Raw genomic sequence first — 14,397 nt, 5'->3', positions numbered from 1 at the left:
AACTTTAAGACCGCTTTTGGCTCGGTTTGCCTCGGATCTACGTATAGTTGCAAAGTCGAAACTTGGGATGGAATTTAAATCTTTCCCGGCGGCGGCGTCGGTGACGGCAACACTCCACCCCACCACCGCTCTGACAATTCGTTTTATGTATGAACTTTTACCCTTTTGAATAGATACCGACCAGACCAGTGGTAGTACCCTCTACTGAATATGACGATATGCTATAGGATAGGAACCTACGGTACATATTAGGTGTATACGGCCAAGGGGAGTTGGTTTCCGGAAAGTTTTGTCGCTTCCGGTAGAGAAAAGTTGATGCCCTGAATCAATTGTTTTCTCTTCAAACAATAACTATGTACCTCAATCTGGAAAGGAAAGCGTATGGTATTTTTCTGGTATGAATAATGGGGACGTATTAGATTTTGAACCTTATTTGAATCGCAGAGCACAGCAGGGGAGGTGGCTCAAAATAGCACTTTGGGAAATTTTGAAGTAAGGAATCTGAAGTAATGTTTGGGGTAGTTGGGTGCCCTCGGATGCATTATGAACTACTTTCCCCTTAGCAACAACCCCAATATACAAAACTTGACTAAATTATGTAACCTTTTTGTCTTTTCCATGTCAATGCAACCGCATGCCTTGAAATCAACCCAACCACAATGAAGACTAAATGGCGCAAGGATGGCCGTACGATAACCCAAACGGACAAATACCGGCTGTCGGTATCGGGCAGTTTGTTCATCTCCAACCTTACCGAAGCAGATCAGGGCCGGTACGAGTGCTCCCTGCTGAACCAATACGGACGGGCAACGGCCAGTGGACTGCTGACGGTCAAGTGAGTATTGTGGGACTTGTTTAAGGACGTTTTATCACATTTTTACATTCATCCATCGATATCAACTCTGCCAACAAATTTTATCCAGAATGACGAAAAATGGCTTTTTTTTATTATCGTACAAATTGGGCCGAAGGATCTCAGATTTTCATGAAACTTTTTCCACAGGCAGGGCTCATGGATAAATGAATTAAAAAAAATGAAAAATTCAGAGCCGCCTATTTTTCCGGAAAATTCAGGTGAAAACTTTTTGTTTTCCCCTGACACTACTTACTTTGAAAAATCATAACTCAAGAACGAAGCATCGTAGAAACAAGGTTTTTTTTCAGAAAACGAAAGCAAATTTTCACAGAAACACAAAAAAAATATGAACTGGAAAAGGTTTTCCACAAAATTTTCCACAGTTGAGAAAATTCGTAAAGAAAAGCCGAAAAAACTATGCCCGAACTTGTGGAAAAATTCAAAAAAAAAATGTTTGGGAAGGTTATTCCATAAGCTTTGTTGAAATTTTGGTAATGCACTTTTTTTTCGTTTTTTGAATTATGGCCAATTTTGTTTAAAAATGTCTAAATGTGCCATATAAGCCTTTTTTTGAAAGCAAATTTTCTCAGGAATCCAAAACAAATATGAAGTTTTCAAAAAAATATTTTTGAGAAGGTGATTTCATTACCTTTGACCGCTGAAATTTTTGGAATGCACTTTCTTTCTTTCCTGAGTTATGACCAATTTTGTGAAAAATGACCATGTAAGCCTATATTATATGGTAATTTTTCACAAAATTCGCCATAACTCAGGAAAGAAAAAAAAAGTGCATTCCAAAAAGTTTCAGCTATCAAAGCTTATGAAATTACCTTCTCAAAGATATTTAAAATTTTGTGGAATTTTTTTTCCATTTCTTTTTTTTTTTTTGGATTCCTGAGAGAATTTGCTTTTATTTTCATTGAAAAAACTCTGTTTCTACGATGCTTCGTTCTTGAGTTATTATTTTGCAAAAAATGCTTATATGCCACATTTGGACATTTTTAAACAAAATTGGCCATAACTGAAAAACGAAAAAAAGTGCATTCCAAAAATTTCAGCAATGAAAGCTTATGAAACAACCTTCTCAATTTTTTTTTTTTGATAATTTTCTACAAGTTCGGGCATAGTTTTTCCGGCTTTTCTTTACGAATTATCTCAACCATGGAAAATTTTGGGGAAAACTTTATCCAGTACATATTTTTTCAGATTTCTGAGAAAATTTACTTTCATTTCTTAAAGAAACTTTGTTTCTACGATGCTTTGTTCTTGAGTTATGATTTTTCAAAGTAAGTAGTGTCAGGGAAAAACAAAAAAAAAATCACCAGAGTTTTCCGGTAAAATAGGCGACCCTGAATTTTTCTCAATTTTTTTTGTTCATATATCTATGAGCCCTGACTGTGGAAAAAGTTTCATGAAAAGCTGAAACCTTTCCGCCCAAACCCGTATGGTAATAAAAAAATCCCCATAATCGAACAAATCCAGCGTGCCTGTTTAACATAATTGACTACATAAACAATCGGACAGTCTTATTATCTTCGATTTGTGGATCATTTTGGGAAAAACTGCTTTCTCAGTTCTGGAACATTTGCCATTTTCAATTGAGCTTTATGGATAGTGCTACCATTAGCATCCTATCGAATACAAAGCTAATAAGCGCTATTTGATTTTATTTTTTATTTTTGTATTATTGGTTTGGAGTGAGAATGCATAACAAAAAGAACGGAAGCAATTGTTGCTTGAATCGTCTGTTTTTGGAATAGGATGAACATGGGAGCATAATCTGAAGAAGAGTACACTGAGTGTAGAATTAGCATCTAAGTTAAAATACACAAAAATAAAAACTAAAAAAAAAAGAAGAGTACACAAACCCTATGTTTAAAGTAATTCACAGTGACTCTGAAAGAATCACACGATGTATTTCTGAACGAATTGCAGGACGATTTTTTGAAAAAAAAAACTTCTTTGCATGACCTGCAGGGGGTGTATTCTTGAAGGAATTCATTGATGAACCTACTTTAAAATATCTAGGAGATAATGGTGAACGAATTCCTGGATAAAAATCTCCGGAAGAATTCCTCTAGAAATCTTTTTAGTAATTTAAAAAATCTTCAGATATACCTTGAGAAACTCTTGGATGAATCCCTGGAATAGATGATGGACAGATTTCTAAAATTTCTGAATGAACACCTGAAAGAATCACTATAGGATTTCCTGAAATTCCTGGAGCAATCCCTGAAAGAATTCCTGGAGAAATCCCTAGGAAAATTCTGTTATGTCACGATAGACAATACCCATCCTACGATAAACTCTCATAGAGAACACCAGAGAACAAAACCTCTACTGCAGGCGGTATTACATGTATTATAAAGAACACGAATAAACAGTTTTATATCTGCAATCGCATAAGTGATGTCATGTTTCATTCGCACTAGAAAACCCCGTTCATGGAGTTCTTTAAGAACGTTTCCCGCTTTTCCTGCAGTCCCGATGACTCAGGTCCCGAAGCCGGTTACTTCAAATTCCTGCAGGTATTCCTGAAGAAAACCCTATAGGAATTTCTGAAGGAATCCTTAGAGCAATGATGGAAGGAAAGCCTAAACAAATTCTAAAGAAATCGCTTGAGGAATCCCTAGAGGAATTTCTAAATAAATTTCTGGAGAAAATCCTGAAGAAACTTCTGGACAAACTCCTGGCGGAATCCCTGAAGAAATTCCAAGAGAAATTTATGAAAGAATAATTGAAGGATTACCAGGAGGAATCCCTGGAACAACCACTGGATAAATCCCTAGATGAATTCCTGGTGGAATCTTAAGATAAATTCTGGGAGGGACCTCTGGAAAAATTCCTGGAGACTCCCTGGAGAAATTCTTGGATAAATTCCTGAATCAAACCCTGGAAGAAATCCTGAAAGAATTTCTGGATGAATTCCTGGAGGATTCCTTAGAGATATTCTTGGAGGAATCCCAGGAGAAATTTCTGAAGAAACCTCTTGAGGAATTCCTGGAGGAATCCTTAAAGAAATTTCTGGATAAATTCTTGGAAGAATGCTTGTAAGAATTCTTGGAAAAATCCCTCGAGGAATTCCTGGAGAAGTCCCTGAAGCAATTTCTAGAGGAACCTTGGGAAGAATTCCTGGAGGAGAAAATTTCTGTCGGAATCCCAGGAGGAATTCCTGGAGAAATCCCTAGAGGTGTTCTTGGGGAAATTCTGTGGAGGTATTTCTGAAAGAATTTCTGGAGGAATTCTTGAATGAATTCCTGGAGGAATTTCTAGAGGAATGCAGCGAGGAATCCCTTCAGAAATTTCTGAAGAAATTCCTAGGGGAATTTCAGGAGGAATTCTTGGAGGAATTTTTGAAGAAATTCTTGGAGGAACTCTTGGAGGAATCATCGGCTAAATTCCTGGAGGAATCGCTGGAAGCATCTTTAGCGAAACCCCTGAAGGAATTATTGGTAAGTTCCTGCAGGAATTTCTGGTTCAATTTCTGGAGGAATCCATGGAGACATCTCTGGAGCAATCCCTGGAGGAAAAACTCCTGGAGGAATTCCTGAAGGAATTCCTGAACGAATTTCTGAAGGAATCCCTGTAGAATTTCCTGGAAAAAATTCTGCAGGAATTGCTGTAGGAGTTTCCGCCCAAGTAACACTTGTCACCGAAGAGTCACGGCGGCGCAGCTTTTTGTTGCGCAGAAGTCACTGTGACTTACTTCTAACAAATAAATACTTACTTGCTAAAAGTAAGTCATAGTGACTTCTGCGCAACAAAAAGCTGCGCCGCCGTGACTCTTCGGTGACAAGTGTGTTACTTGGGCGCAAGAATGCCTGTAGGGATTTTTGGATCAATACCTGGAGAAATTCCTCAAGAAATACCTTAGGTAATTCTTCGAGGACCTCTTAATGGAATTCCTGGAGAAGTCCCTGGATAAAATCTTGGAGGAATTCCTGGAGGAATACCTGGTAAAATTCCTGGATAAATTCCGGGAGCAATTCTGGGGGGATTTCTGAAAGAACTCCTGGAGGATTTCCTGAGTAAATCCTTGGAGGAATCCCTAGAGGAATCTCAGGAAGAATGTATGCAGGAATCCCTGTAGGAGTTCTTGGAATAGTTCTAGATAAACTCTGAGAGATATTCCTAGAGCAATCCCTACAGGATTCCGTTGAGGAATTCCTGTAGGAATGCCGGGAGGAACCCCTGGAAACATTCCACTAAGGGCCAGAACCGCAATCTAGCGGAACAAAATTAATTACTCCAAAACGAAGCATTTCCGACACTTGGTGTCTTCGACAAAGTTGCTTGACATCAGCAGGGGCATCTATTGATAAGAACGTAGTAGTTCGCAACTCGTCCGCATAGGTGGCGCCACCATCTAACTTCTTTGTTTTACGTTCTAGAGACTTGGCGTCTTCAGTAAAGTTGTTCATTTTGGCAAAATAAACAACTCTTTCTCAGACGTCAAAATTCCACAGCCTACTGTTTTCGAGTTATTTTAAAAATAAAATACATTCAATGAAAAACCAGTTTTTAATGATGATTAACCTGGGCTTGTTAGGGGAATATCTGTAAATAAAAGAAAATCGGGTTAAGTACGGTTCCTTTGAATTCCACTAAGAATTTGCATCCTTTGACAGATACGTATTTCGACCTCAACTGTAAGGTCGTCTTCAGTGTCTTGTACTTGACTCGACTCAAGTCAAGTCGAGTCAAGTACAAGACACTGAAGACGACCTTACAGTTGAGGTCGAAATACGTATCTGTCAAAGGATGCAAATTCTTAGTGGAATTCAAAGGAACCGTACTTAACCCGATTTTCTTCCAGTTTTTAAGCTTATTTTGATATTTTTACTAGAAACCATGTGAGTGTAAATTTATTCCCAATGCAAATATGTCTAGATTTTATTGATAAAATTTGTCAATAAAACACATTTTGATGCAATAGTATGAACTATTTTTTATTGTTTTTGATTTTACGATACATGGTAGGTCATGAAAATGTCAGTTTCGTGGAGCTCCAGTTTCACAATCTCTAGAGATTGATCAACGTCCTTTCCATCCAGGAACAATTCCACGAGCTCTCAGCAAGATATTTCGCGCTCTAAAATTTAAAATGATTGAAAAAAGGTTAAGCTTAAAACATTTGGAAAATAACATGCAAAAAATTTAAAGTTACCTTGAGCCATGCTGACAATAGTATACTGACATTTTCATGACCTACTATGTATCGTAAAAATTAAAACAATAAAAAATAGTTCATACTATTGCATCAAAATGTGTTTTATTGACAAATTTTATCAATAAAATCTAGTTTATATACAATAATTCGAAAACAGTAGGCCGTGGAATTTTGACGTCTAAGAAACAGTTGTTTAGTTAGTCAAAATGAACAACTTTCTCGAAGACATAAACTCTCTAATGTGCAACAGTAAAAAGTTACACGCTGGCACTACTTATATTTATGGTGTTACTAAAAAGCTATTATCTCAAAAACACCAAAAAATACTTCTCCAAATTTTTGACAGTATGTTCACCTAGTATTGCTTCGTATTTGCTGAAAATTTGAAGTTGCGATTTTTTGCGCTTTGTGAGATATTAAGTGTTGAAAATGCTTTGACATCCATGTGCACAACAGAACATGTGCTCGATGAACAAATTGAGATTTGAAATTATGAAAAGAAATCCACGTACTCCGGTGAGACTCGAACTCACGACTCCCAATTCGCTAGACGGGCGCTTCTATTCCTTCAAGCTACGGAGTCACTCGACTATCTCCGTCGCCAGCAGGCCTAGAACTGAACTCGATTCCACAATCGCACATGGTTATCTACTTTTCACAATCCAAACCCCCTTCGGATGGGATTAGATGAACATCTAACACATTGTCTGTTGTGCACATGTATGTCAAAGCGGGAGAGGAAGTTATTTTTAATTGTCGAGAGCTTCGGGCACTGCCTTCCAATCACTTATTGGTATGGCAATTAGTGTGCAGTCGGACTCTCGACGGGTCGGTCCTCGGCCGACCGAATACGGTAAGGGTGACCGTAGCACCTTACAAATGTCAATTTCTTGATTTTGCTTTGGCTGACCAAGCCATGTGGGAAATTACACTGTTGAAAATGCTTTGACATCCATGTGCACAACAGAACATGTGCTCGATGAACAAATTGAGATTTGAAATTATGAAAAGAAATCCACGTACTCCGGTGAGACTCGAACTCACGACTCCCAATTCGCTAGACGGGCGCTTCTATTCCTTCAAGCTACGGAGTCACTCGACTATCTCCGTCGCCAGCAGGCCTAGAACTGAACTCGATTCCACAATCGCACATGGTTATCTACTTTTCACAATCCAAACCCCCTTCGGATGGGATTAGATGAACATCTAACACATTGTCTGTTGTGCACATGTATGTCAAAGCGGGAGAGGAAGTTATTTTTAATTGTCGAGAGCTTCGGGCACTGCCTTCCAATCACTTATTGGTATGGCAATTAGTGTGCAGTCGGACTCTCGACGGGTCGGTCCTCGGCCGACCGAATACGGTAAGGGTGACCGTAGCACCTTACAAATGTCAATTTCTTGATTTTGCTTTGGCTGACCAAGCCATGTGGGAAATTACACTGTTGAAAATGCTTTGACATCCATGTGCACAACAGAACATGTGCTCGATGAACAAATTGAGATTTGAAATTATGAAAAGAAATCCACGTACTCCGGTGAGACTCGAACTCACGACTCCCAATTCGCTAGACGGGCGCTTCTATTCCTTCAAGCTACGGAGTCACTCGACTATCTCCGTCGCCAGCAGGCCTAGAACTGAACTCGATTCCACAATCGCACATGGTTATCTACTTTTCACAATCCAAACCCCCTTCGGATGGGATTAGATGAACATCTAACACATTGTCTGTTGTGCACATGTATGTCAAAGCGGGAGAGGAAGTTATTTTTAATTGTCGAGAGCTTCGGGCACTGCCTTCCAATCACTTATTGGTATGGCAATTAGTGTGCAGTCGGACTCTCGACGGGTCGGTCCTCGGCCGACCGAATACGGTAAGGGTGACCGTAGCACCTTACAAATGTCAATTTCTTGATTTTGCTTTGGCTGACCAAGCCATGTGGGAAATTACACTGTTGAAAATGCTTTGACATCCATGTGCACAACAGAACATGTGCTCGATGAACAAATTGAGATTTGAAATTATGAAAAGAAATCCACGTACTCCGGTGAGACTCGAACTCACGACTCCCAATTCGCTAGACGGGCGCTTCTATTCCTTCAAGCTACGGAGTCACTCGACTATCTCCGTCGCCAGCAGGCCTAGAACTGAACTCGATTCCACAATCGCACATGGTTATCTACTTTTCACAATCCAAACCCCCTTCGGATGGGATTAGATGAACATCTAACACAGCCCGAGAGCTTCGGGCACTGCCTTCCAATCACTTATTGGTATGGCAATTAGTGTGCAGTCGATATTAAGGCTTGAAATTCACACTATTTTTTCGAATTTGTATTTTAATTTCAAATTTTTAATGATAATATTGAATATATTTCCATAGAATGTGTTTGGTTTGACATATTTGCATTGGGAAAAAAATTAAACTCACATGGTTTCTAGTAAAAATGTCAAAATAAGCTTAAAAAACTGGTTTTTCATTGAATGTATTTTATTTTTAAAATAACTCGAAAACAGTAGGCTGTGGAATTTTGACGTCTGAGAGTGTTGTTTATTTTGCCAAAATGAACAACTTTGCCGAAGACGCCAAGTCTCTAGGACGTAAAACAAATAAGTTAGATGGTGGCGCCACCTATGCGGATGATTTGCGAAATACTACGTCCTTCTCAATAGATGCCCCGGCTGATGTCAAGCAACTTTGTCGAAGATACCATGTGCCGGAAATGCTTCGTTTTGGAGTAATTAATTTTGTTCCGCTAGATTGCGATTCTGGCCCTTAGTGCATTCCTGGAGAAATATTTAGAGAAATTCCTTGAAAAATCTCTGTAGAAGAATATCTGGAGGAATCTGGAGAAATTCATAGAGGAATTTCTAGAGGAACTCCTGGACGAATCGCTATAGGAATTTTTAGAGGAATCCCTATAGGAATTCCCAGAGGAATCCTGGAATAATTCCTGGAGGAATTTCTTGTGGAATCCCTTGAGGAATTCTTAAAAAAAAAGAAAAGACACGGACAACATCTTCAGCTTTCGGCTGTACAGACTGTTTTAAGCTTAACATTAGACAACGGACAACGGAGCATGCACCAGTGGAAAAGGGGAAGAAACTATTCTCACGAAAAATTTCAACGCCCGAAGCGGGAATCGAACCCTCACCCCATAGCATGGTGCGATTATAAGCTTGGTGACCCTAACCGCACGGCTACGAGGCACCACCAATTCTTAGAGGAATCCCAGGAAGAATTCCTGAAGAAATCAAAGGATCAATTTCAGAGGGAACTTTAGGAGGAGTTTCTGAGGAAATCCTAGGGGAAGTACTGAAGAAATCGCTGAAATCCCTGAGGAAATCCGGAAGGAATCTTAGAAAGAAAACGTACAAGAACTCTCCCTGTAGCAGTCCCTGAAGAAACCCCGGGAGGAATCTTGGAAGCAAGCTCAAGAAGAATCCCTTGGGATTGTCTAAACCATTTCTGGAGGAAGTTTTAGATTGATTCTTAGAGGAGTTACTAATAGTATTCCAGGAGGAATTCCTGAAAGAATCCTATGAAGAGTTCTTGGAGGTATTTTTAAAATAATCCCGGAAGCTGTTCCTGAAAGAATCACAGAAGGAACTCCCGGATGAAATTCTTGGAGGATTTCCTGAAGAAACCCCATGAGGAACTCCGGAAGCAATCTCTTGAGGAGAGCTTTCTTAGCTAATTCCAGGAAGAATTTCTGTAGGTATCCCTGGATAAAGAAAAATATATACTTCTACTACTTGGAACTTAACCGTGGCGTTCTGTCGGACCATTTCGCAGGCGGATCGATGCACTTGGTGCATCTACCTCGCACTGCTGCTTTTTCCAAGGCGTCGGTAATCTCGATCATGTTCTTACACTGGAGAATCGCCTCTGCAGTCAGGGCTCTCACCGACACCTTCTTATCCAGGATCTCTTGAACTAGAGCATTGTATGACGTGCCTTTTTCTCCACCTGCTTCTTTAGCACCAGAAGAATGTATCTAATCCTGATACGCCGGATGCCTTTCACAAACGCCGATATTCCCTTCTCATGACCCTGAGCACCTCGGCGTAGTATCCACATTGGTCTTGATTACCAGAGCGTAAACCGTATCGCGCTTATGAGCTGGCTTAGCCTAAAGTCCTTTTTTCCTATTGTGATTCAAGGGTTCTTCTTCCTTTGGTCCGGTTGGTTCCTGATCTTCTGAGGCAAATTAGCCTCTTGAAGCGTAATGTTTTCACCTCTTGCACGCTTTGTAACCGGCTTAGATGTCTAGTTACTAACGCTGGCCGTTCACTTCGTCCTCCTATATGGTTTGCCGTCCTCTGCCGGGCGCTTCTTGCCCCCAGACGGTCGCCGTAAGGCAGTTTTCCTTCTCCTCTACGTTCCCGGTTAGCTGCATGGTCTTATGCGCCGCGCCATCGTCGAGTTTCCGACAAAGAAGATGTCCGTTTAGGTGAGCCTATTATCTTTGCCTGTATCGAGCTGCTCGGTGACTATCAACACCTTTGGTAGCCCACTCGTGTTGCGATTCAAAGCTCGCTTGAAGTCTGCACCACTCATCTGCGCTTCCTTATTTAGTGCTGCGCCTTCTGAATGCTTCTTGGGTATACTCCGGCTTCCGCTCGTGGTGGCAATCTCGCCAGTTCATCTTTCGCAAACGGATGTACCATAGCTTCTTCTACCTCACCACTTGTGCTCTCTTCTCGCTTCTAATACATATGCCCGAGACATTCCTGGGATAAGGTACTGTCGCTTGTTCAGAGTTGCTTGAGATCTGTGGGATTTCTGAAGAGGCTGAAGAAGAGCCACTCGCCTTTCAGTCCAACATGTTTCATTTTCCTCGAGATAGTCGCATAATCTCTTAATAGATCGCTAGGCGCTAATAGCGTAATCAGTTTATCTGTATGAGAAACGTGTGACCCTACATACCATCACTAAATATCACTTTTCTCCTCTCATTCCAGGAAAAAGTTGGAACTCCTCCCCGGAGATCAATTCGTGCGCATTGCCATCGCCGAAGCATCCCGCGAAGTGGATCTTGCTATCAACCAAACCATCGCTAAGTTGTTCTCCGTCGGCGCGAACAGAACCCAGCAACACCACGGTGACCTATTCCGTATCGTACGCTTCCCAACGGGACCCGCGCGAGAGCTAGCCCGAGCGGCCGAAGTCTACGAGCGGGCCCTGGTCAACATCCGCAAGCATGTTAACTCCGGACGGAACCTATCGACCAACACCACGGACTTCAACTACAACGACCTGCTCTCGCCGGATTACCTGGATCTGCTGGCTCAGCTCAGCGGTTGCATGGCCCATCGGGTGACCCCCAACTGTACGGACCTCTGCTTCCACGCCAAGTTCCGAACGCTGGACGGCTCGTGCAACAACTACAAGAACCCCACATGGGGATCGTCACTTACCGGATTCCGTCGGCTGTTACCGCCGATCTACGAGAACGGGTTCAACATGCCAGTTGGATGGAACAAAACTCGGCTGTACAAAGGGTTCTCAAAACGAAGTCCTCGTCTGGTCTCAACTAGCCTGATTTCGACGGAGGTCATCACACCGGACGATCGCATCACGCACATGGTCATGCAGTGGGGACAGTTCTTGGATCACGACCTGGATCATGCGATCCCGTCGGTTAGCTCGGAAAGTTGGGACGGAGTGGATTGTAAGAAGACGTGTGAGTATGCGGCACCATGTTATCCGATCGAGATCCCGGAAGGTGATCCGAGAGTCCACAACAGGAGATGCATCGACTTTGTACGATCGAGTGCGGTTTGCGGATCGGGAATGACTTCGATCTTCTTCGGAACGGTACAACCGCGAGAGCAGATCAATCAGCTGACGGCGTATATTGATGGATCGCAGGTGTATGGGTATTCGGAGAGCTTTGCAAGGGATTTGCGGAACTTGACGACGGACGAAGGTCTGTTGAGAGAGGGACCACATTTCCCGAATCAGAAATCGCTGTTGCCGTTCGCAGCGCCTACCGATGGAATGGATTGCCGGAGAAATTTGGAGGAAAGTACGGTGAATTGTTTCACTTCCGGAGATATTCGAGTGAATGAACAGTTGGGATTGTTGTCGATGCATATCGTGTGGTTCAGGGAGCACAATCGAATTGCGCAGGAGTTCAAGAGGATCAATCCACAGTGGGATGGGGATAAGATCTACTTCGAGAGCAGGAAGGTGGTAGGGGCAATGATGCAGCATATCACTTATCGGCAATGGTTGCCGGAGATCATTGGAGAGCAAGGCATGACTCTGCTTGGCGAATATCAAGGCTACGATTCATCGATCGATCCGTCGATTTCGAACGAGTTTGCAACTGCAGCGCTGCGATTCGGACACTCGTTGATCAATCCAATTCTGCACAGGTTGAACGAGTCGTTTGAACCGATCGAACAGGGTAACCTAGCGTTACACAAGGCGTTCTTCGCTCCGTGGAGGATCGTTTACGAAGGAGGAATTGATCCTCTACTACGAGGATTGTTCACGGTTCCGGCAAAGCTGAAGAAGCCTAACCAAAATCTGAACACGGATTTGACGGAGAAATTGTTCGAAACGGCACATGCTGTGGCGTTGGATTTGGCGGCGATCAACATCCAGCGATCAAGAGATCACGCTCTGCCGGGTTACAATGACTACAGGAAGCTCTGTAACTTGAAGGTGGCTGACAGCTTTGATGATTTGAAATATGAGATTACTAGTGAGGCAACGAGGAAGAAGCTACGAGAGCTTTATGGCCACCCAGACAATGTTGATCTATGGGTAGGAGGAATTCTGGAAGATCAGCTTCCGGGAGCAAAGGTCGGACCACTGTTTATGTGTATCCTGGTAGAACAATTCAGGAAACTTCGTGATGGAGATCGTTTCTGGTACGAGAACGATCAATTCAAACCGGATCAACTGGCTCAGATCAAGAAGACTACGCTGGGACGAGTACTGTGCGATAACGGAGACAACATAACTCGAGTTACCGATAACGTATTCGTCTTGCCAACCAAACAGGGAGGTTACAAGTTCTGCGAGGACATTCCGGAGATGGACTTTGAGCACTGGATCGACTGCAGTGAGTGTTCGCGGCACCACAAGCGTTACAATGCGTTACCCAGGCAACGAAGATCGATCCGAACGAGACGGGATATTACTAGCAAGGTGGCGAAACAACCAGAACCGGAGAATCACCTGGAGGTCGAGGATTCTTTCGTGGAAGATGACATGAACGAGGAACGGATCGAGGGTTTGGAATCGCTGATCGAAACGTTCCAGAAATCGATGAAACAGATGCGAAGGAAGATTCGTCGACTGGAGCAACAATGCTCGGCTGCGGCAGCGGCGGCCAACGGAAGCTCGAACCCCGCAAAGGGCAAGCCACACGGCCACTGTGTGGACAACAAAGGCATCAAGCGGTTGAACAACGAAATCTGGATGCGGGACGACTGCACCAAGTGCGAGTGCGAGCACCATCAGATCAGCTGCGAGACGGAGAAGTGCGCCGAACTGATCTGCGAAAATGGGTTGATCCTGATGAAGGAAGATGGCAAGTGCTGCCCGACGTGTGCCGTGGACGACAGCGGTGTTGCTGCGGTAGCCTCGAAGGATTCACCATGAATGTGGGGTTAGCTCGTGCCGGGACAGTGATAATGACAAACAAACAGGTAGCGTTCTAAAGGTTAGATTTCAAGTTAGTTATAATTGACGGCACACGTGTAGCGTTTCATGGAGATTCTTCGTCAGCGTACCTTATGATGGTAGTGCTGAAGTTATCATTAGCATTAGCAACAATATTTTGTTCCAGAAAACTGAATTTTAAATCCCAAACTGTGCCAAAGTAAGTCGTACGACAGGAAGCCAAAAGGTTAAGTGATCATTAAAATTATGTAGTCAAAAATAGCAGAACAAAGGTTGATTTCTCATAGAGCATTATTTCTCAGTAAGTTTCTTACCTCACCTACCGGCCCTAGCCGGTCACACGAAGGCCTGAGTGTTCTCTGCTGTACGTAGGAGTCGTCCAATGTGATCACATTGGGAGTCATCTCCATTGGACTGGGTCCAAGGCTGTGGGTCTCCAGTCACGAAGGTTCCGCAAATTGTTCTCGACTTGATCGACCCACCTAGCTCGCTGCACACCACGTCTTCTTGTACCGGTCGGATGACTCTCGAGAACCATTTTAGTCGGGTTGCTATCCGACCCGCCCACCGTAGCCTCCCGATTTTCGCGGTGAGGACGTTGGTTGGTTTTCTCAGCAGCTTTCTCCAAGTTCCGTCTTCCATCTGCACTCCGCCGTAGATAACGCAACACCTTCCGTTCAAATATTTCAAGCGGGCGTTGGTCCTCTCCACGTAGAGTCCATGCTTC

General features: G+C 42.8%; 1 protein-coding gene across 2 annotated transcripts in view; it reads left to right on the top strand.

The window, feature by feature from the left end:
* The window catches only part of LOC109399373 (peroxidasin), a 559,373-nt gene extending 545,560 nt beyond the window's left edge, over positions 1 to 13,813 (top strand). For both annotated transcript variants that reach the window (XM_062853163.1, XM_062853162.1), the window contains 2 exons: positions 666 to 835; positions 10,994 to 13,813. In XM_062853163.1, the coding sequence (XP_062709147.1) occupies positions 666 to 835; positions 10,994 to 13,649 (2,826 nt within the window). In that variant the 3' untranslated portion in view covers positions 13,650 to 13,813. The remainder of the gene's footprint in view (positions 1 to 665; positions 836 to 10,993) is intronic.
* The last annotated feature ends 584 nt before the right edge of the window (positions 13,814 to 14,397 follow it).

The sequence above is a fragment of the Aedes albopictus genome, chromosome 2, assembly GCF_035046485.1.
Source record: "Aedes albopictus strain Foshan chromosome 2, AalbF5, whole genome shotgun sequence".
NCBI lineage: Eukaryota > Metazoa > Arthropoda > Insecta > Diptera > Culicidae > Aedes > Aedes albopictus.
The sequence above is the reverse complement of the archived record's forward strand: the minus strand, read 5'-3'. Positions and strand labels throughout refer to the sequence as shown.